Genomic DNA, 21,436 nt, shown 5'->3' with positions numbered 1-21,436 from the left:
TGACAGGTAATGGAATATATATCCTAACTGGCGAACCTTTAGAACAGTTCCAAAACTTTACAGTATAAAATCTATTAATTAATAAAACCGATTAAGACAAAAATATGTTGTGTTTCTGGTAATGATATGCTGTACATAGTGATGTGTGTTTGACATTTGACTTGTTCAGCGTATCAATGATGCTATTAATCAGATTTTAATCCTGTTTTTTTAAATGTTTTATAATTTCTGGGCCAAAAATATGATTTGACTTTAAAGATTACATGATGTAAGAAATGGCAACCACCAGATTTCATTTCCGTATTATATAGTGTGGATGGAGATAGTTTATTTGTTAATTTGATGAATATATATATATATATATATGATCTGATTAATTACGTAATTATCTGATTTTTGTATAATCAAATCATATGGTAAAAACTAAAAACAATAGAGTGGTATAGAAGGTAAATATGAAGAGGAAGGAGGAGAGAGACATTAAAGAGAAATAATGTGAAAGCACGTGAAGTTGAAATGGAGAGTGCAGGCAAATTGGCCTGAACGAGCACGTGACTTGATTTACTCCTCCTCCTTCGATTCGATGTTGTTACTGCGACTCCTTTTTTCTTTTTTTTCTTAAAGATTTCATATTCAAAATTTATCATGTGTGGTGGCCAATAGTATTATGCAACAAGCAATGGTATTTCAAATGTAAAAAACATCTAAAGCATTAATATGGTACATATGGTTGGTTACTTTACTCGTATGTTATTACTAGTCTTGTTACGTGTAATCAAAATACCATGTACCTATTGTTCCAAACGATAAATAGAGTTACCTTTTTCTACGTGTACAATATAATAACTAGTTTCACGCCTATAACGTATGTGGAATACGATATGAAAAATATACATATATAGAAGATTTTTTTTTAAGTTATAGAGGAACAAAGGAATGATCACTTTCATGAACATTACAGTTATTGTCAAGACGGCGACGTCAATTTTGTAGCATTGTTGGGAAATACATATACCCTCCATGTGACTTTTGTTCGTCCCACACCATTCTTTTATGGTTTCATTCTTTCTGGCCTTTTCCTGCTCTCGTCTTGTTCTTTTCGTTTATAAAATTTGATTGGTACTCAGAATGACCTTAGCCGAATGGTACAAGAGATCATCATCATACTCATCGGTCGTATATGATCTAACTGGTTCTTTGCGACAACAAGTTTGCTAGCTGGTGTATAAAAATATTAAACCATCAAAATCAGTTCAACAATGAAGGCCCAGCTAATTAAGGTGCCATGGATTATATTAAAACACTTTTGTTTCTATTACGACATCTATTTAAGTTCAAAATCAAATCAATTGCCTCCATCAATGCTAGAATGTCTTTTTTTTCCCCTCCTTTTCGTGTATTCTTATGAGATGTCGACCGTTCTAGCTTATTTTACTTAGAAATATATCAAAAACATTATTATTAAATTATATGCATGAGTTAATTACAATTAAACTGTAACTGTTTGTTACTAAATTAAAGCCACGTTCTACCATTCGTAACTTCAATCATAATATAACAACATCTCATACATCTCCAAAACAACAATTAAATTAAATAACCATAATCCTTTATCCTAAAAAGGAGTTTATATATCATGCTAAATCAGATGTAAGAACTGAAAAATGGACAGAGTGAGCAAAAGGGGATAAATAACATTTGGATCGAGGACCAAATGGTGGATGTTGATGTTAGTAATGTTGTTTGACTAAGTGGCAAAGCTAAACTACAAATAATTAATTAATACAAGTTGGGGAAAGATAAGAGAAGAGCTTTCACATGGACATGCCTCAAATGGTGACAACAAACTCCCACATTTTTTAGTTATTTCTCATATTTTTGCATCTATGTTTTTTTCCTTGCAAGGGAACACTTGCACATGTTCTTATTTTCTTCTTGGTTTTTAAAAATAAATAAATATAATTTTATCTTTTTTTGGATGAGATGAGAGATGCATCTACCAATGGAATTGTGTTGTCGCCTGTAGGCGATATGAAATGTTAATAGAGTTAGGTTCATGTACAAGGAATCGTCCATGTGTGTCCAATTATGACCCCAAGACCACACCTATATAGCTTAAATTCGCCCCATTTTTATTTTATTTATATATCTAATGTGAAATAATTCCGTATGAAGAATTACTTCATATCATTAAAAAAAAAATTAATATTGTTTGTCGTCAAAATTAAATAAACTAGAATGAAAGTTATATAGCAAAGTTGCTTGGAAGTGTCCTCCTATAGAACTATTTTAGATGATGCAGAAGTAGTCGTAGAAGACCAAATAAATTTTGATATATTATTACATATTAATGTATTATGAAGTAATTATTATGTAACTCTAATGGATATCTTTATAAGTTTAGGGTAGGCAACAGTCGACACATTCAATTACTATGTTTTGGTGGCTAAACCAATAATAGGGAGACTAACCAAATATTACATTTGTTTAAAAGTGACATGCATGTTAAATCTCTGTGTTCATATAATAATTTATATTCTTAGGATGATTATTACCGTCTCAGATCACATGTTCAATCATTCTTTTGTGAAAACAATTCAATTATTTGTTTTCCACAACTCAAATCTAGTTATATACGGGTACTATACACTAGTTTTATATATTTTGGTGCAACAAATTAAAACGATCTTCTAACACCATAGCTAGTGAAAATTAAAAGGCACAGTTCTAATTCCCTTGATCTCCGTACAATAATTAGATTGTAATTAGTGACTGATAGCAATGAGTCAGATGCAAAGGTGTTTCTTTTTTGTATATTTGATCTCTACAAAATTTTGGTTAATACTATAATTTACCACCAAATTAAGTATTATGTTCAATAGCTTTGTTGGTTATATATAGAGTGTTAAATTTTTGTAGAAATTGTAATGACTATAACAAAGGAGTACTGGGTCCAAGTTTTCCTTGGACTTTTGTTATTATCATTTGCAAACATTAGCACAAGAACCAATCGTAGGCATTTTCCACATGGAAGCTGCTCCTCAATCATGGCTAATTTTTGGATTCATCTATGCATATATTACATTTTTTTTTTAAAAGTATATAACATTAAAATTCATTGATTTAACATCTCTGCAATATGATGAACACAGCATATATACGTAAGTGCACATGCACAACTTTATCTCGTTGGTGCAGTTTTTGAAGCCTATTCTGGACATGGCGTTTTACTTTATACCCAATGTAATAGTACTTTATTTCGTTTGTGTCAAACGGATTGAATGAATTTTAGTAGCACATATCTTGATAATGGTTTTACGTAAAATTTACATAGGCGACATTCCTAATAATAATATGACACCTAATTTATGGTATGGTTGTTGAAGATTAGGTATTAGCAATTTGGAGTGTAAGTTTTCCGCTTTTAATATAAACTCGTTTGCCCAAAAAAAGAAGAAGATAGTATTAGCAATGCTGGCTCTCAACTTAATTTATTTTTCAATTAGTCTAAGTTTCTAACCTATATCAATAAAACATCTGATCGTGTTAATCAATCATTGAGACATTAATTGATCATAATACAAATCATAAGACTGGGTTCAAAGAAAAACACAAAAAGGGTTGTAATGTAAGGAGAGGGCCAATTAGGTAGGTTTTTATTGCAGACAATAACCAAGCTCACCAACTCAAGCCTCAAAGGGGAAGAAAGAGAAAAAGACCATTATATTGAGTTTGAATGTTGATTCCAAATGTTTTGGGTTAGAAATGCAGTTAAGAGTAAAAATTAATGGTATCTTGAAAAAGTTTGAGAAATCTGTTAAATGATCGGATAAAGCATTATAGTATGAATGATTTGCTGAAGATTGATTAATAAAGAAAATTAAGTCAAGTCGTTTGTTCAATAGTATAAATTTGAAGATGACCCCAAGACCATTTTTTTTTTTTTAAATATATATAAGCTAATGAAAATAAAAGTTGATCTAAACTTTGTATATATATATATATATTCTTCTGTATCTGAACAAACCACAAACCGTGAATTCCCTTACCGAATTCAAACCGAAGTACCCAACCCAAAGCATATAATTGTATCGTTGGAGAAGCAAATTAAACATTGGTAAGTCGAGGGGACGCTTTTAAATAGTGTTTTTAGGGTTTTTCATTTGGCCGCCTAGCACAAGTGAAGAAGTAACATCAATCAGTGGTGAATCAGGAACTTGTTTCATCATCGGAGGACTCTCTTCTGGTGAGTTGGAGAGAACAAGACATACAGAGGTTGATCAACGGTGACGATGACAACTGCTAATACGAAGAACCCTACGCCGCCGCCCACGACAAATAAGAGGAGGGCTTCAACTGCTACGACAAAGAAGAAGCAGTCGACGTCCGAAGCAAAGAAGAGGAAAACAACCCCCTACTACTACTACTACTACTACTACTACTAAGAAGCAGCCTACGCTGACACCACCGAAGTCAACGACGACGCAAGAATCTAGCCCCTTTGCCTCACTTCCCTATGATTTGCTATTGAACTGCCTCGCCCGGGTCCCAAGGTTGTACTATACGACTCTCTCCCTCGTCTCCAAGAGCTTTCGATCTCTCCTTGCTTCATCTGATCTTTACAAGGCCCGGTCACGCTTGGGCCGCACCGACACTTGTCTCTATGTGTGCTTCGAGGGCCCTCTTGGTTCTCGCTGGTTCACCTTATGTCGGAAACCAGATGCACTGCTAACCAGTAAGAAGACGAGGTTGTCAAGAGGGTATGTTTTGGCTAAAGTCCCATTTCCCCAAGACCCGGAAGAACCAGTCCCCGTTTTACGGGTCTCGTGGCTGTTGGTTCTAATATCTACAGCATTGGCCCACAACATAGATCCTTAGCCTATGAGTTCTCCCCTACCCCCATCTATGTACTGGATTGCTGGTCTCACACATGGCACGAGGCTCCTTGCTTGCATATGAACCTTAAGGAATTATCTGCTAGCGTACTTGATCAAAAGATTTATGTAGCAGGATGCTCCAAGTATGGCGATTTGAATTCATCCTATAAGAACTTGGTCGAGGTGTTCGACACAACAACACAGACTTGGGATCCTAAGCCAATCCCTTGCAGCGAGACATTTCAAGGCTATTACTACAAAACTCGATGTCTTGACGGGAAGTTCCACGTTGTGCGTGACCATGAGGTGGTTGCTTACAATTCCAAGGAAGGTAGATGGGACCGAGTTGGAAAAGCTATTGGTTGGCATATGAATACAGATTCTTATTTCGAGATAGACAATGTTTTGTACTCTGCTCTTAACGGAAAGATAATTTGGTATGACACTGAGGTAAGCAGGTGGAGAGTGTTGAAGGGTTTGGTAGGACTACCTAAGTTCCCTTTTGATTATAAAGGGATTAGATTGGCTGATTATGGTGGAAAGATGGTGGTTTTGTGGGACGAGAGCTGTCCTTTTGAGAATTACTTCATGGAGAAGAAGATTTGGTGTGCGGAGATTACGCTTGAAAAGCGCAAATGTGGTGAAACTTGGGGGGAAGTTGAGTGGGTTGATCATGTGCTTACTATCTCCGCATTTGAGACACTGAAGGTTCTTGCTGCCACTGTTTGATGAATGCTTCAAGAATGTGTCTTCTTCTTCTTTTTTGGTAATATTATTTGTATTGTGGAAGAGCTCAACTCTCTAGTTGGAACTGAAATAAGTAAAAGAGTTCACCGTATAATTAAGCTCTTGTTGCAATTGCTTCTGAGTCACATTTGTAATCCTCTCTGTTTCTATGAATTGTTGTTGTTGCATTTGCTATAATTCTGTATTTGTTGTCAGTCACATTGTCAGCAAAAAAAAATGGTGTAGTGTGTTCTTTGTTTCTATATGGTTTTATATCAACGAATTATTTAAGTCATTTACAAGATTTTGCTTTATGGAAGCATTGTTCTTCTCATCATAACTGGTATCGGTTTTTGAGATCCTCTTCTCCAGTCGAGACAAAGCCAAAACACGTCCGTTTTAAGCTCCAATAACCGGCTTCGATTTGACTCTTAAATTAACCATGTCAAAAAATTCGTGGTTATCTCCTGGTTTTCTTTTCGTTCATTTAATTAAATCACATGTATGTTCAATCATTCTTTGTTGCAAACAAATTTAATTATTTGTTTTCCACAACCTAAATCAAAAGTTACAAATGCAGAACTAAAGATTTATGACATTCTTGACTCCAAATAAATAAATTATGATTTTCATAGTTTTGACTTGTCGCATGTCAGTCTTTTACAAACAAAAGAGGTACTTAAGTTTTAGTCTATTTGTTTGATATCAAATAAATAATTTTTTTAAGTGTTTTTTATTTCAAGCTTTTTGTAAAAAAAAATATATAATAATAATTGTCACATTGTGAAAAATGTAATGTTAACTTTTAGGTTAAACAAGTTTTGACAGATGCTTAAAAGTATTTGTATTTTAAATTGCTTTACAAAATATACAATAAAATAATATATAGAATCTGTAAATTATTTTTTTTTCTAATTACTCCATCTGTATTAGAAAGGATGATAAGATTTTCACATAAATTAAGAAAATATTTAATGTTTAGTTATAAATGCAATTAATTGTTATTTATGAATACATATTTTTCATTACTATTAACCAATAGTAATTCATCAAAATTTAGAATTCTTAATTAATGGATCTTGAAATCTACAATTTCCTAGCATTAATTGAAAAAAATTACAGAAAATCAATCTTTGTGATACAAGAGAAAATGCTAAAACATCATCCTTTATGATACAAAGAGAGTAAATACTTTAACTATAATTGCTTCAAAATTTAAATTACAATAGATCTTCTGTGATTGACATGTCTTTATTTCATTAAATATCATTGTATGTTTTATATCTTACTGCTACAAAACTGCTATATATATAGAAGACAATATATAAGACACCCATACAACTCAAAACCATTCATTTTTTAGTGCTACAAAGGTGAACCTTAAAATTTCTTGTTCGTTACTCTAAACTCTTCTCATAATTTAATCATCGTAAAGTTGATTATTGCCAAAATTAGAAAACCAAAAAAAAAAAAAAAAAAAAAGTAGATTGTTGCCATGTTATTGTGCTCTGCATGGTTCACTGCATGCACTTATTTTCTAATTTTTAGTTGTAGAAATTGTGAATTGAGATCCTTGATGCAGAATTATGTTTTTTTTTGTCAAACAATTTAACTTACTTTTACAGAATAGTGCTCATGTGTTGAGATAATTATAGACCAATTTTAATACAAAAATAATAATTAAAATCCACTCTTTTTGTTTGAAAAATGAAGCTTCGACTGACTTTAGGTAGTCATGGTGGGAGGAGGAAGTACTAAACCAACGGCAACTGGAGAAGGAAGTAAACCGAAGGCAACTAAAGATGATGCATATGCATATCTAAGTGCTGTGAAGAATACATTTCATGATGAGCCTGATAAATATGACGATTTTATAGCAATCATGACCAAATTTAAAGCTCGGAAGTATGTATTTATCTATAATTTTTGCAAGATACAAAAAAAAATTGGTTTTATTCATAGTTTGATTCATATATTTTAGGGTAGCACTACATAATTTTTTTTTTACAAAACTAGTTAATTTTGATTTATAATTTCATTGTAGACTTGATAGGAATGCTTGCATTGAAGAGGTCAAGGAACTGCTTAAAGGACATCGAGACTTGATTTCGGGTTTCAATGTATTCTTGCCAAAATGTTTGGAGATCGCTGATTGGTATAACTTAGAGGGTAGGTGATGTAGCTTGTGATTCAATATTTTTCTTCATTAATTTGGGAGTTATGTATTAGATTTAGCCATTATAGGCTTATAAATAAGGTTCTAAGATATTTGTTCTTTCCAAATTATATATATATATATATATATATATATATATATAATTCAACAAATCTTAAAATGGTTATACAGAGAAGATCAAGTTATTTAACCGATTCGTTGCCCTTGATATACTAGACACAACCGGATAATGACATATGTCCAAATACTTATGAGTTTACAAGCTTACATATCTCTGTGTATAAATATCACAAATGTAGGACCTGTTGTAAACACTAAGGAATAAATCAAATGAAAGTTTCAAAGCCTTTCTTCCCTTTCTTTCTGTCTAGAAATCTTTGTAAAAATAAATCAGAATTCGATGAAATAATCATATTATGTATATCTCTTTGGCTTCACATACGACTTTGATCATGTTTTTATGGCACGTAGACTGGGAAAGTAACTAGTGGATGGGACTAGTTAAGCAAAAATATGAAATGATTGGAGACTCAGGACAATTGCCTTAATGAAAAAGAAAACAGACAATGGATAGATTTAAGAAACTAACAAATCAAACTAGTCAGAGTTAGCGGTCAGAGTGTTACAATAATTATAAAATATTTTCATTAATTAAATATATTACTATCCTCACCTTTGATTTAGTAATTAATATACCGAGAGCTTTCAAAAAACAATTCTCAAAAATTTACCAAAAAAAGAAAGAAATACTACAAAAAAAATATTGACAATTTTAAATTTCTTAACCAGATAACACTTAAGATTTATGACATCAATACTTCTTAGTTTCTGACATATTGTCTAATTTTTTATATATCAACTAAATAATTTATTAAAGAGTTTTTATATATAGATAATGTAATAATAGTAAATGCCACATTGTAACTAAAGTGATTTTAAGCTTTGGGAAAAGTTAAAGTAATAAATAAACTTTGACAGATGCTTATTAAGATCTACAATTTGAATTGATTATAACTAAATTTACATAAAAATCTGTAAATTATAATTAATGTGATTATAATTACAGCTGACATGTGTTTAGTTCATTTAATATTATAATAAAAATATATCTCATTGTTACAAAGATGTAAATTGCAAATGGACTGATTTCACTAAGGTTTTTTTTTATATATAGAAAGATGTAAATTGCAAATGGACTGATTTCACTAAGGTTTTTTTTTATATATAGACACCCATACAACTCAAAACTATTCATGTGCTAGTGGTGAACCTTGTACTCGAAGTAAATTTTCCTGTTAGGTACTTTGAAGTCTGTTTTTATCAATCTAAAGTTGATTATTATCATGTTTCTCGTGCTTTGCATCTGCATGGTTCATTGCATGTACTTTTTAAAATTCTAGTAATTGTTAATTAAGATGTCTGATGCAAAACTCTGTTATTTTCAAGAGATTTTAAGTTAATTTAAAGAAATTTAATCAAAATAATTAGTTTCTTTAATGAAAACAAATAATTAGAAAATCATTCTCTTTGTTTGGAAAATAAATAAAAGCTTCAACGATCAACCTTAAACTATGGTGGGAGGAGGAAGTAAGCATGTGGGAGAAGGAAGCAAACCGAAGAAAACTAAAGATGATGCGTATGCATATCTTACGGCTGTAAGGAATCATTTTCACAATGATAAAAACAAGTATGACGACTTTGTTACGATCATGTATAATTTTAAAACTCGGAGGTATATATGTGATATATATATTTATAGTTTTTGAAAACTTTGATAAAAAAAAAATATAATTCAATCTTTATTGGGGTTATACTATTTTGTTAAAGAAGTAATTAATTTGGATATTATAATTCTATTGTAGCATTGATAGGGATGATTGCATAAAAAAGGTGGAGAAACTGCTTAGAGGACAACGAAGCTTGATTTCGGGTTTCAATGCATTTTTACCAGAGAGTTTGGAGATCACTAATTATTACTCTGGGGCAGGAGAGGGTCGGTGATGCTTTGGGATTTTCTTCGTTCGTCTAAACCAATAAATTTGTTTTAAACCGAATAAATTATATGTAGTTCGTTCTCTTTAATCCATATTTTATTTAGGAATCATGATTTGGGTTTGGCTAATTTATTTTATAAATAAGACTATATAATCTTTGTTCTTATCAAAATTTTAATATTTCCTTTCAACTCTTTAGTCTTTACTTTTATTATTCAATAAAATCTAAAAATGCTAGAATTTCAAATATTATGAGAATCAACGTATAGTAGGTGTTGTTTTCAGATTTATAGTAGAATCGTGTTTTCCGTCATAATTATATTACTGATAAAATTGGAATTAATATATATATATATATATATATATATATATACTATTAATATAGACAATCCTTAATAAACAATGATAAAATTAAAACTGTAACAATAATAACCAAAAGTACAACTAAGTGGCCTTTGGACTCAGTATTTACTATTTCTTTTATATAATAAACATATCCAAAACATCTATAAGAAGAAACGCTATTTCTTTTTGAAATCTTGAAGTCCGCAAAGAGGAAGCTTCTTCCTCGTCGGGTAACTATAAACTATATGATCACCTTCTTCTTCCTTTTAGGTTAGGTTAATGATCGAGTTTTTGTTTAATCTGGTTCGTTGCTCCATCTTTCATTTGATTATTTTCTAGTTTCTTTCTTGATCAGCCTTGTTGTTGTTGTTTTTTTTCCTATCGAGATTGATTCTAGATGTTCTTAAAGGACCTTGTTCGATGAAATTGTACATGAATTTGTATTCTTAGAAGATGAACATTACATGAATCATCCAAATCGTTCGCTCAGTTTCACGTTTCTTATACTACACGAACTGAGTTCTTAATTTATCTTGACGTTGTTGCTGTGGATGAAGTTTCTTGAATTCATAAGTCAGTTTCCATACCATGGTTGGAAGAAGCTTAGTACCGGATGTAACTACGGATGAAGCTGTTTCATACCTAACTACTGTGAGGAAAGCATTTCATGATGAACCTGGAAAATATGCCCAGTTTCTCAAGATAATGCATGATTTTGGTGCTCGAAGGTATGAATTGCTCTGTCCCTGTTATGTTTAGATTAACTGCTCTTAAATAATCTACAGAGAAGACATATATGAAGTGATTATGATGTTATTGTTATCTCTGTAGCGTTGACACAACTACTGTCATTGCAAGGATGGAGAAACTCCTGAAAGATCATGATACGTATGAACAACAACATCCTCCTATTCTCTATCATTATCAAAAGAAGAAGAGAAGCCCAAGTGGCTAGGAGTCCAATAACATAGATCCAGTAGGTTCAAGAGATAGTAGCAGGCCTCTTGGACAGATTGTTCTAGTTTAATATGAATAAGGTCGTTGTCCTACGGCACTGTGGCCACAACGGCTCTTTGGTGTAGAGACAAAGGAACATTAGGGTATCAGAAAGAATACTTAAAGACAGAGGGGGGTAAGGGAGTAGGTATCGAATATCAGAACACTTTTGTAAGGGGAGGGAAGAGACTCTGAACATTTCTCTCATTTGTCTCACTTTGTCTTGTAATAAACGAGCATTTGTCTTATTCTCTGTTCTTATTCTACATTCTACATTCTACATCTTAAACGTATCAAATTGGTATCAGAGCCGTCTATCTTGGGAACTACTCTTCAAGATGGCGCTTAAGAAGGTGGAAGAGTTAGAGAAAGTCATGGAGAACATCCAGAAAGAAGTCCAACAACTGTCCAATCTGGAGTCCGACGTCAGCGCCATGAAGAAACAACTGGGGAAGCTAGACGTCCTGGAGAAACAGATGGGAAAGTTGGATGTTCTGGAACGTTTGGAGCAAAGGATGGCGAAGGAAGACCATCGTACGTGGGGTCCGACCAAGGGAAGTGAAGATGACACTCAAGTTTCCGGTGTGGAGAAACAAGGGGGGGGGGGGTGAGTCTCATCAACGGTACCTACAGACTCCTACACTGGAGATGGGAGAAATGCAGAGACGGGAACCGCCGGTGGAGGAAAGAGAGCCATCGGAGGAGGCGGAAAGCTGGGTCCTTCGGTTAGAGCAATACTTTGAGTTGCAGGACTTCACCGAGGAGGAGAAACTAAGAGTTGTGCGAGTGTGTTTCTCAGGAGATGCACTCTCTTGGTACAGATGGGAGAGGGATAGAAATCCCCTTCTCAACTGGGAACAGCTCAAGAATCGGGTGTTGGAGAACTTCGCCACGACGCATGATTTGACCGCTGGCGAAAGGTTGTTGTTGCTCCGAGAGGACGATACAACCGGAAAATACTGTAAGAACTTCATCGCCTTAGCTTCTAACACACCGGAGGTTTCAGAGCGGGTGTTAGAAATGGCCTTCATGATTGGGTTGAAGCCTAAGGTTCGTAAAGGGGTGAAGATGTTCGAGCCTCAGACACTCAAGAGGATGATGAGTTTGTCTAGAATGGTGGAGGACTGGGAAGGACAAGGGGATTCTCTGGCGCCGTCGGGATAAGAACTCACGAACAAAACCGGAGTACAAGCCGTGGGAGACAGAAACCCAACACGGGGGACCCAATCGACTAGTACAGGGGTAGTATCATCCATTCCAAAGCTTGTGGTTTCTAATGAGACGAAAACGACACAGTTTCGTGGTACGAATGAAAGAAAACTAAACCCGCAAACCACAACTGGAGAGAATCACCGATCCACCTACCAACGGTTGTCCAACATTGAGCAAACGACCGTCGTGCTAAGGGGCTGTGTTTCCGCTGTGACGAGCGATACCACGCTGGGCATCGTTGCCGCCTCAAGGGCCTGCAAGTGTTAGTGGTAGCCCCAGAGGAGGAGGATAGTAACGAGATCGAGAATGGAGAAGAGTGTACGGAAGAGGTGGTGGTTCCTGAGTTTGCGGCGTTGTCAATGCACTCAGAAGCTGGGATCTCTTCCCCACGGACCATTAAAATGCGAGGTAAAGGCCTAGGAGAGGATGTGGTGGTTATGATTGATAGTGGAACAACCCACAATTTCTTGTCCCGTTCTATGGCCAGACGGTTAGGAATCACTACGAGGGGAACATCATGATATGGGGTCTGAATAGGAAATGGTGTGTTGGTTAGAGGGGAGGGTGTGTGCCAGAAGGTGACCTTGTTGCTGCTAGGATACACTCTCGTCACCATTTTCCTACCCCTGGAATTAGGAGAAATCAATGTAATTCTGGGTATGCAGTGGCTCGAAACACTTGGGGACACAAAGATGAACTGGAAAGAACACAAACTGGGGTTCATGGTGGGGAAGGAGTGGGTTACTCTTCATGGAGATCAAAGCCTCCGGAACTCTATTATCTCGCTCAAGGCTCTGTGGAAGGTTGTAAGACAAGAGGGAGAGGGCATGTGGGTAGACTACGGGAGTTTGCAGGCAGAAACAAAGAAAGGGGAAGGAGTTACTCCATCAGAGCTTTGTTCTCTACTAGAGGAGTATGCACAAGTCTTTGCTGAACCCCAAGGTTTACCTCCTACTATAGGGAAAGAGCATGCTATCACTCTGAAAACAGGAGCAGAACCAGTTAGTGTGAGGCCGTTCAGATATCCCCAGGCGCAAAAGGAAGAGATAGAAAATCAAATAGCAACCATGCTCGCAGCAGGGATCATTCGTGAGAGTGGAGCCCATTTTTCAGTCATGTATTGCTAGTGAAGAAGAAAGATGGGAGTTGGAGATTCTGTGTGGACTATAGGGCATTGAACAAAGCTACTATACCGGATAGCTACCCTATTCCAATGATCGATCAGCTGTTGGATGAGCTTCATGGAGCCAAGATGTTCTCCAAGTTGGATCTCCGTTCTGGTTATCACCAAATTCGAGTTAACTCTGAAGACATACCAAAGACAGCTTTTAGGTCTCATGATGGACATTACGAGTTCCTCGTAATGCCTTTTGGCTTGACGAATGCTCCTGCTACTTTCCAGTCATTGATGAATGACCTCTTTCGATCCTTCCTTAGGCGGTTTGTGCTGGTGTTCTTTGATGACATCCTCGTCTACAGTCGAACTCTCGCAGAACATCAGTGTCATCTCAGGGAGGTTCTCCAAATGTTGCACAAGCATAGTCTGTTTGCTAACCAAAAGAAGTGTCAATTCGGTAGCGAGCAGTTTGAGTATTTGGGACACGTGATTACACCTCAAGGAGTAGCTGCGGATCCGGAGAAAACCAGTGCAATGGTGGAATTGCAAACTCCCACTAACATCAGGGCCTTACGCGGATTTTTGGGTCTCACTGGCTACTACCGCAAATTTGTGCAAGGATATGGAGTGATTGCACGACCTTTGACTGCCTTACTTAAAAAAGATCAGTTCGAGTGGGGGGGAGAAAATAGAAGAAACCTTCAAGACACTCAAAACAGCCATGACTATGGTACCAATTATGACTCTTCCAAACTTTTCAGAGATGTTTGTAGTGGAGTCAGATGCATCAGGGATCGGGTTGGGAGATGTCTTAATGCAAAATGAGTGTCCCATAACATATTACAGTTATTTTCTGACAGAGAGACAGCGGCTCAAATTAGTGTATGAGTGTGAGCTCATGGAAATAGTGATGGCTATACAGAAGTGGCGTCACTATCTGTTAGGGAGGAAGTTCGTGGTCAGGACATATCAGAAGAGTCTCAAGTTCCTGTTAGAACAGAGGGAGATTAACATGGAATATCAGCGTTGGCTCACTAAGATCCTTGGGTTTGATTTTGACATTCATTACAAACCTGGCTTGGAGAATAAAGTTGCGGATGCATTATCTCGCACAGAGGTAGTTCCGACGCTGTTTGCTCTTTCGGTCCCGCAGCAGTTCAGTTGGAGGAGGTCTGTTCTGAGGTGGATAAGGATAGAGACTTATAGGAAATCATAAAGGGGATACGCACTGGTTCTAAAGCCAACTCTGACTACTCGCTGGTCCAAGGGCGTCTGCTGAGACAAGGCAAGCTGGTGATTCCTAAAGGATCTGCCATTACTGGATTAATAATGAGAGAGTTTCATGATGGGAAATTGGGAGGTCATGGAGGGGTGTTAAAAACTCAGAAGCGGATTGGAGACCTGTTCTTTTGGGAGGGGATGATGACTGACATTCGCAAACATGTGGTAGCGTGTCAGGTTTGTCAACGATACAAACACTCCACACTCTCCCCTGGTGGTCTGTTACAACCGTTGCCCATCCCTGAGAAGGTTTGGGAGGATATATCCATGGATTTCGTCGAAGGATTGCCTAAATCAAGAGGTCATAATGCGGTTCTGGTGGTTGTGGATAGACTGTCCAAATATGCCCATTTCCTACTGATCAAGCACCCTTTTACAGCGACTGATGTGGCGAACTTGTTTATCCAGGAGGTTGTACGGTTGCATGGGTTCCCTCGCTCCATCGTTTCCGACAGAGACAAGGTCTTCACTAGTCAGTTCTGGAAAGAGTTATTCAGACTAGCGGGTACCAACCTTTGCTTCAGCACAGCTTATCACCCTCAAATCGACGGTCAAACGGAGGTGACTAACAGAAGCATGGAGACGTATCTGCGTTGCTTAGCAGGGGAACAACTGCGTACCTGGGCCAAGTTTCTCCCTTGGGCAGAGTGGTGTTATAATACATCATTCCACTCTGCCATTAAAATGACACTATTTCGACGCTTGTATTAATCAAAGAACACTTGCACAAGGCTCAACAGTTGATGAAAACACGAGCGGATGGCCACCGCAGGGAAGTGGAGTTTCAAGTGGGGGATCAGGTTTATCTCAAGCTGCGACCTCGTCGCAGTCTGGCCAGATGAGTGAATGAGAAGTTGGTGGCCAGGTTTTATGGTCCCTATAGGGTCGAGGCAAGGGTGGGGGCAGTCGCATATCGGCTCAAATTACCACCGGAGGCCAAAATACACCACACATTTCACATTTCCCAGCTAAAGAAGGCAATCGGTGATAAGATGGTATCAACCTCTATTCCAATCCAACTTTCAGGTGAAGGGGTCCTTGAAGCAGAACCTGAGAAGGTATTGGGGAGACGCACCAACCGTCGCTCAAACCAGAAAGAAGTTCTAATCAAATGGAAAGGGCATCCTGACTATGAATGCTCCTGGGAGTGGGTCAACACAATCAAAGGGCAGTTTCCACTCTTCAACCTTGAGGACAAGGTCGATATCGAAGGCGGGGGTAATGATACGGGGGTAATGATACGTATGAATAGCAACATCCTCCTATTCTCTATCATTACCAAAGGAAGAAGAGAAGCCCAAGTGGCTAGGAGTCCAATAACATAGATCCAGTAGGTCCAAGAGATAGTAACAGGCCTCTTGGACAGGTTGTTCTAGTTTAATATGAATAAGGTCATTGTCCTACGGCATTGTGGCTACAACGGCTCTTTAGTGTAGAGACAAAGGAACATTAGGGTATCAGAAAGAGTACTTAAAGACAGAGGGGGGTAAGGGAGTAGGTATCGAATATCAGAACACTTTTGTAAGGGGAGGGGAGAGACTCCGAACATTTCTCTCATTTGTCTCACTTTGTCTTGTAATAAACGAGCATTTGTCTTATTCTCTGTTCTTATTCTACATTCTACATCTTAAACGTATCAGATCACTTGGATCTGCTTCTTGGTTTTAATGCTTTCCTTCCAGCTGGATTTCAGATAACCATCCCACCCATGGCTAACAACGAGTTCGGCCAGTTTCCAAATGTGGCTGGAAGAAGTGTATCACCGGAGGCAACTATGGATGATGTAACTTCATACCTCACTGCTGTGAAGGAAGCATTATATGACGAACCTGCAAAATATGCCGAAATTATTAAGCTCTTGAATGATCTTAGAGCTCGTAGGTATGAATGAATTGTTTTCTCCATGTTATGTTTGGTTTTCTCAGTCTACACACAACAAACCAGATTCTGATGTTACGAAGTCTCTTTGTAGAGTCGATACCGCTAGTGTCATTGCAAGGGTGGAGGAACTCCTGAAAGATCACCAGAATCTGCTGCTTGGTTTCCGTGTCTTTCTTTCAGCTAAAACGAATTTTATCAAGAAGCTTAAGGTATAGAGAAATGCTTAAATGGTAAACTAAGCCTAAGAATTCAGGAAAACCATTTTGATGTTTCCTATCTGTTAACTTGTGAATCAAGTAACAAAAGTGTCCATATGTACGCAGGCAAAGTTTCAGGGCGATGGTAGTCATGTAGTTAACTCAGTCCTCCAGATATTGAGAATGTACAGAGAGGGAAACAAGTCCAAAGATGATGCGTATCAGGAGGTAAGGTTCTTTGAGGGACACTTTGTGAGTTGCACTTTCTTAGTTCTTTGGTTTTGATTTGCTTTGTTATGTTTTCCAGGTCTTTGTACTTCTTCAGGGTAATGACGATTTAGTCATGGAGTTTTCAGAGATTTTCAATGGACTCACCTATCCATCAGGGTCAACCTCTACTAGGGTCTAGAGATATCTAAGGGCATTGGAAGACTGTCTCTGCCTTACGAGATCAAAAGAGCAGAGCTGTGTACATTTGGGCTATGTTGACTTTTATTAGTTCATCTTTTCTTAGAAATTGTAGAGGTGAAAAAACTCAAAACACTCAAAAACAGAGTTTAACGTAGAAACAAAAACAGAGAGGAATAAAGATCAAACTCAACCCTATGAATTGGCCAAAAAAAAACAGAGCAAACCAAACAAAACTCAAGTCTATCTAATAACAAATATGTTTTATAATTTAAGTAAATTTGATGTGATTTTATGAAAATGTTTTTGATTACTTTATCTGATCAATGCAAACAAAAGTCGATGATTAAAATATAAAAAGAATATGAAATTCCCCACTATAAATATAGACTCGTGAGTTGTCAAAAAAATATATATATATATAGACTCGTGACTAAAAAATTCAAATCAGTCTTTGAGGTTTTTGCCTTGCTCCTAGAAATCTTGAATTTCCTATACTCTGCGAAGACGAAGCTTCGTGTTGCTCTACTGGTATCGGTAAACTAAACTTCGTTCCTGTTTCGATTTTATTTGTTCATTCAATTGAAATGTGAATTCACCGGACGATTAGGGTTACGATCAAGTTTTCTGGTTCGTCGCTTTCAAATCCTTCTTTAATTACAACGTCTTCATCGTTACATTGAGGCCTCGAAACTGGTTTTGATTAGGGTCTTGACTCAGAAGAATGATATTGCATTATAATTTTAGTCGTTTTGGATTACAGTTCTTGAGGAATGAGATTGATATTTTACTGCACTTGGCTCTGTTTCTTGAAATATTTTAAAGAAATAGCTTTGAGATAGTAGATGGATTCAATGTCAATGATATGATCGCTTTGTTTCGATGATAAAAAAATGTAGTTTAGGCCAATTTGACACCATGGCTGGAAGAAGCGTAACACCCAAGCCAACTAATGTTGATGCGATTTCATACGTAAGGTCTGTGAGGGAAGCATTCCATGATGAACCTGCAAAATATCGAGAGTTTATCATGCTCATGAAGGATTATAATCGTGGGTATGCATTCTTTTCTCCATGTTTTTTTTTTTCTCAATCTACACAACAACAACACACACACACACACATGTGAACTACTTCTGATGTTGCTTGTCTCTTTTGTAGAGTTGGTCTCAATAGTGTCATTGCAAAGGTGGAGGAACTCCTTAAAGATCACCGGAATCTGCTTCTTGGTTTCAGTATCTTCCTTCCAGATGGGGCTACGATAACCATCCCTCCCGAGGCTGACAAAGCAAGAAGCACACCATCGACGCCAATTAAGGAAGATTTGGATTCATACCTTACTGCTGTGAAGGAAGCATTTCATGATGACCCTAGAAAATATGACGTGTTTTCCAAGGTCCTCTGTTATATTATACAACATGGGTATGATTTCTTTGTATCCCTGTTCAATTTTTGTTTGTCCTTAATCTCAAGTTTCACACAATGTGAATTGATAATTCTGATGTTATTGTTCTCTTTATAGACTACTCAGTATTTCTGGTGGTGGCATTGAAAGCTTGGAGCACCTCCTGAAAGATCACCAGAATCTGCTTCTTCGTTTAAATAACTTCATTCCAGCTGAGACTCAGAGAATCCTCCATCAGCGGGCTGAATCTGATGATAACAAAAGAAAACGTATAGCGGGTTTTATTGGCAAGCTTAAGGTATAGAATGCTAAAATAGTATAAAACTAATCCTAAGCTAGTAAGCAATTACCATTTTGATGCTTTATCTCTGCTAACAAATCCGTCAATGTGCAGGCTAGGTTTCAGGGGGATGGTCGTAGTGTATATGAGTCATTTACCGAGATACTGAAAATGTACCAAGAAGGAAACAAGTCCGGAAATGAGTTTTACAAGGAGGTAGGGTTTCTTGGGTGGGACACTTCGTGAGTTGCACTTTCTTAGTTCTATTTGGTTTGATTTGTTTTGTTATCTTTGCAGTTCTTTGAACTTGTTCAGGGTCATGAAGATTTAGCCATGGACTTTTCAGAGATTTTCAAGAGTTTCAAGAGATCCACTGATCCATCAGGGTCAAACTCTGCTATAGTTTAAGATGCTTGAATATAATGTTTGGGGTATAAGAGAAAAAAAAATTTAGTTCTTTCTAACGACAAGTGACTGTATAGTTTCATTTGTAGACTTTTTTGAGTTTAGTTCGATCCTATAGAGAATATGACATCATGATATGCACATATGCTTCTATATTTGAGGAGTGGAATGATTGTATTTGTTTCATATATTATAGAGGTTTGAGTTCAGGTCGATTCTTCTGGCATGTAACATGTGCTTTTTTCCATTAAATATGATTTTGGGGTCATCTTTTGTTAGAAACCGAAAGGGTAAACAGTCACAAGTCAAAACAGAGTTCAACTTAGCAACAAAAACAGAGAGGAATATATCCTAAACTCAAACTTTAACATATATAATTTTATGAAAACAAAAATTTAATTAATTTATCTGATGATATTAATTAATATATGATTCAATGCAAAGTTGCAAACAAAAGCCGATAATAAAAAGAATATGACATTCCCTACTATAAATATACACTCGTGAATAAAAATTCAAATCAGTCTCTGAGGTTTTTGCTTTGCTTCTAGAAATCTTGAACTCCCTTTACTCTGCGAAGACGAAGCTTCTTGTTGCTCTGCTGATATCGGTAAACTATACTTCGTACCTCTTCCGATTTATCCTTGTTTCGCTCAACTGAATTGTGAATTCACCCGACGATTAGGCTACGATCGATTTTTTTTGATTCGTTGCTTTCAAATCCTTCCTCGATCTAATGAAGCGTTTCTTGAATTATAACTTCTTCATCGTAGAGTTATTACATTGAGGCCTCGAATCTGGTTTTGATTAGGGTTTTGACTCAGAATAATGCTATTGCATTTTATGTAGTCGTTTTGGATTTTACAGTTCTTGAGGAACAATATTGATCTTTTACTGCACTTGGCTCTCTTTCTTGAAAGATTTTAGATAGTCGATTGATTCAATGATCTGATCTCTTTCTTTGGATGATAAAAACAATGTAGTTTAGGCCAATCTTACACCATGGTTAAAAGAAGCGTAACACCCAAGTCAACTGCTGCTGATGCGCTTTCATACGTAAAGTCTGTGAAGGAAGCATTACACGATGAACCTGCAAAATATCAAGAGTTTCGCAAGCTCATGAAGGATTATGATCGTGGGTATGAATTGACTTTTCTCCATGTTATATATTTGATTTTTCTCAATCTACACAACAACACACGCACACACAAACATGCATGTGAACTGATTCTGATGTTACTTGTCTCTCTTTTTGTAGACTTGATGCCGCTAGTGTCATTCCAAGGGTGGAGCAACTCTTTAAAGATCATCCGAATCTGCTTCGTGGTTTCAGTGTCTTCCTCCCAACTGGGGCTACGATAATCATCCCTCCAACTAAAGAAGATGTGGATATCATACCTTACTGCTGTGAAGGAAGCATTTCATGATAACCCTCTCAAATATTACGTGTTTTTCGAGCACTTTCGTTCTCTTAGACGTGATAGGTATGAATTATTTGTATCCCTCTTCCGTTTTTGTTTGCCCTTAATCTCAAGTCTTAATATATACACAAGTAGCACACATTGTGAACTGATTCTGATGTTATTATTCTCTTTGTAGACTAACTGATATTGCTAATGTCGTTGGATACTTGGAGGAACTACTGCAAGATCACCAGAAACTGATTCTTCGTTTAAATGCCTTCCTTCCAGCTGAGACTCAGAGATTCCTCCATCAGCGGGCTGTATCTGAAGATAACAGAAGAAAACATGCAGTGAGTTTTCATGGCATGATTAAGGTATAGAATGCTAAAAAATAGTATAACCATTTTGATGTTTCATCATATGCTAACAAATCCGTCAATGTGCAGGCAAGGTTTCAGGGGGATGATCTCCATGTATATGAGTCAATTCTCGAGATACTGAAAATGTTCAAAGAAGGAAACAAGTCCGTAGATGATTTGTATGAGGAGGTAGGGGTTTCTTGGGTGGGACACTTTGTGAGTTGCACTTTATTAGTTCTCTTTGGTTTGATTTGTTTTCTTTTTTTTTATCTTTGCAGGTCATTGCACTTGTTCAGGGTCATCAAGATTTAGTAATGGAGTTTTCGGAGATTTTCAAGACCCATCCATCAGGGTGATCAAATTCCACTAGAGATA

The 21,436-nt window shown here is 36.6% G+C and overlaps 5 protein-coding genes and 2 pseudogenes across 6 annotated transcripts; all 7 read left to right on the top strand.

Moving 5' to 3' along the window:
* The first annotated feature begins 4,239 nt into the window (after positions 1-4,239).
* On the top strand, positions 4,240-5,606 carry LOC104778852 (F-box/kelch-repeat protein At5g51250-like; annotated as a pseudogene).
* Positions 5,607-6,837: 1,231 nt separating this feature from the next.
* On the top strand, positions 6,838-7,871 carry LOC104776552 (paired amphipathic helix protein Sin3-like 3). Of its 2 annotated transcripts, none has more exons than XM_087508805.1 (3): positions 6,838-6,976; positions 7,317-7,508; positions 7,648-7,871. In XM_087508805.1, exons 2-3 carry the CDS (start codon positions 7,339-7,341, stop codon positions 7,778-7,780), a joined length of 303 nt encoding a protein of 100 aa, XP_087364931.1. In that variant the 5' UTR covers positions 6,838-6,976; positions 7,317-7,338; the 3' UTR covers positions 7,781-7,871. The 2 variants fall into 2 exon arrangements, with proteins under 2 accessions (XP_087364931.1, XP_087364932.1); XM_087508806.1 differs by having other exon boundaries at positions 6,919-6,995.
* A 1,087-nt stretch (positions 7,872-8,958) lies between these two features.
* LOC104776551 (paired amphipathic helix protein Sin3-like 3) lies at positions 8,959-9,964 on the top strand. The gene is made up of 3 exons (XM_010500647.2): positions 8,959-9,078; positions 9,329-9,511; positions 9,642-9,964. Exons 2-3 carry the CDS (start codon positions 9,351-9,353, stop codon positions 9,778-9,780), a joined length of 300 nt encoding a protein of 99 aa, XP_010498949.2. The 5' UTR covers positions 8,959-9,078; positions 9,329-9,350; the 3' UTR covers positions 9,781-9,964.
* A 742-nt stretch (positions 9,965-10,706) lies between these two features.
* Positions 10,707-17,211, top strand: LOC147946736 (paired amphipathic helix protein Sin3-like 4). Its single transcript, XM_087507231.1, has 7 exons — positions 10,707-10,846; positions 10,950-11,002; positions 16,371-16,427; positions 16,503-16,605; positions 16,697-16,814; positions 16,929-17,030; positions 17,110-17,211. Exons 1-7 carry the CDS (start codon positions 10,707-10,709, stop codon positions 17,209-17,211), a joined length of 675 nt encoding a protein of 224 aa, XP_087363357.1.
* LOC147946737 (uncharacterized) lies at positions 11,453-14,268 on the top strand (annotated as a pseudogene).
* Positions 17,212-18,128: 917 nt separating the features above from the next.
* LOC104778851 (paired amphipathic helix protein Sin3-like 6) lies at positions 18,129-19,225 on the top strand. Its single transcript, XM_087507230.1, has 5 exons — positions 18,129-18,265; positions 18,371-18,631; positions 18,732-18,912; positions 19,009-19,136; positions 19,192-19,225. The coding sequence occupies exons 1-5, from the start codon at positions 18,129-18,131 to the stop codon at positions 19,223-19,225; spliced, it is 741 nt and encodes a 246-aa protein (XP_087363356.1).
* A 1,076-nt stretch (positions 19,226-20,301) lies between these two features.
* Positions 20,302-21,417, top strand: LOC147946735 (paired amphipathic helix protein Sin3-like 3). Its single transcript, XM_087507229.1, has 6 exons — positions 20,302-20,438; positions 20,558-20,633; positions 20,683-20,783; positions 20,899-21,076; positions 21,149-21,250; positions 21,340-21,417. Exons 1-6 carry the CDS (start codon positions 20,302-20,304, stop codon positions 21,415-21,417), a joined length of 672 nt encoding a protein of 223 aa, XP_087363355.1.
* Positions 21,418-21,436: the final 19 nt, after the last annotated feature.

Source organism: Camelina sativa, chromosome 3, assembly GCF_030686135.1.
Source record: "Camelina sativa cultivar CO46 ecotype springtype chromosome 3, ASM3068613v1".
In the NCBI taxonomy this organism is placed as follows: Eukaryota; Viridiplantae; Streptophyta; class Magnoliopsida; order Brassicales; family Brassicaceae; genus Camelina; species Camelina sativa.
The sequence above is the reverse complement of the archived record's forward strand: the minus strand, read 5'-3'. Positions and strand labels throughout refer to the sequence as shown.

What these genes read in the sequence shown, in the direction of transcription:
- LOC104776552 (XM_087508805.1), top strand. Translation starts at nt 7,339, where the DNA reads ATGGTGGGAGGAGGAAGTACTAAACCAACGGCAACTGGAGAAGGAAGT. An exon ending in ACCAAATTTAAAGCTCGGAA is followed by an intron (nt 7,509 to 7,647) that starts GTATGTATTTAT and finishes ATTTCATTGTAG; the next exon opens with ACTTGATAGGAATGCTTGCA.
- LOC104776551 (XM_010500647.2), top strand. Translation starts at nt 9,351, where the DNA reads ATGGTGGGAGGAGGAAGTAAGCATGTGGGAGAAGGAAGCAAACCGAAG. An exon ending in TATAATTTTAAAACTCGGAG is followed by an intron (nt 9,512 to 9,641) that starts GTATATATGTGA and finishes ATTCTATTGTAG; the next exon opens with CATTGATAGGGATGATTGCA.
- LOC147946736 (XM_087507231.1), top strand. Translation starts at nt 10,707, where the DNA reads ATGGTTGGAAGAAGCTTAGTACCGGATGTAACTACGGATGAAGCTGTT. An exon ending in GAAACTCCTGAAAGATCATG is followed by an intron (nt 11,003 to 16,370) that starts ATACGTATGAAC and finishes TATCAGATCACT; the next exon opens with TGGATCTGCTTCTTGGTTTT. An exon ending in TGGATTTCAGATAACCATCC is followed by an intron (nt 16,428 to 16,502) that starts CACCCATGGCTA and finishes AGGCAACTATGG; the next exon opens with ATGATGTAACTTCATACCTC.
- LOC104778851 (XM_087507230.1), top strand. Translation starts at nt 18,129, where the DNA reads ATGGCTGGAAGAAGCGTAACACCCAAGCCAACTAATGTTGATGCGATT. An exon ending in ATGAAGGATTATAATCGTGG is followed by an intron (nt 18,266 to 18,370) that starts GTATGCATTCTT and finishes TCTCTTTTGTAG; the next exon opens with AGTTGGTCTCAATAGTGTCA. An exon ending in GTTTTATTGGCAAGCTTAAG is followed by an intron (nt 18,913 to 19,008) that starts GTATAGAATGCT and finishes GTCAATGTGCAG; the next exon opens with GCTAGGTTTCAGGGGGATGG.
- LOC147946735 (XM_087507229.1), top strand. Translation starts at nt 20,302, where the DNA reads ATGGTTAAAAGAAGCGTAACACCCAAGTCAACTGCTGCTGATGCGCTT. An exon ending in ATGAAGGATTATGATCGTGG is followed by an intron (nt 20,439 to 20,557) that starts GTATGAATTGAC and finishes CTCTTTTTGTAG; the next exon opens with ACTTGATGCCGCTAGTGTCA. An exon ending in ATCTGCTTCGTGGTTTCAGT is followed by an intron (nt 20,634 to 20,682) that starts GTCTTCCTCCCA and finishes CAACTAAAGAAG; the next exon opens with ATGTGGATATCATACCTTAC.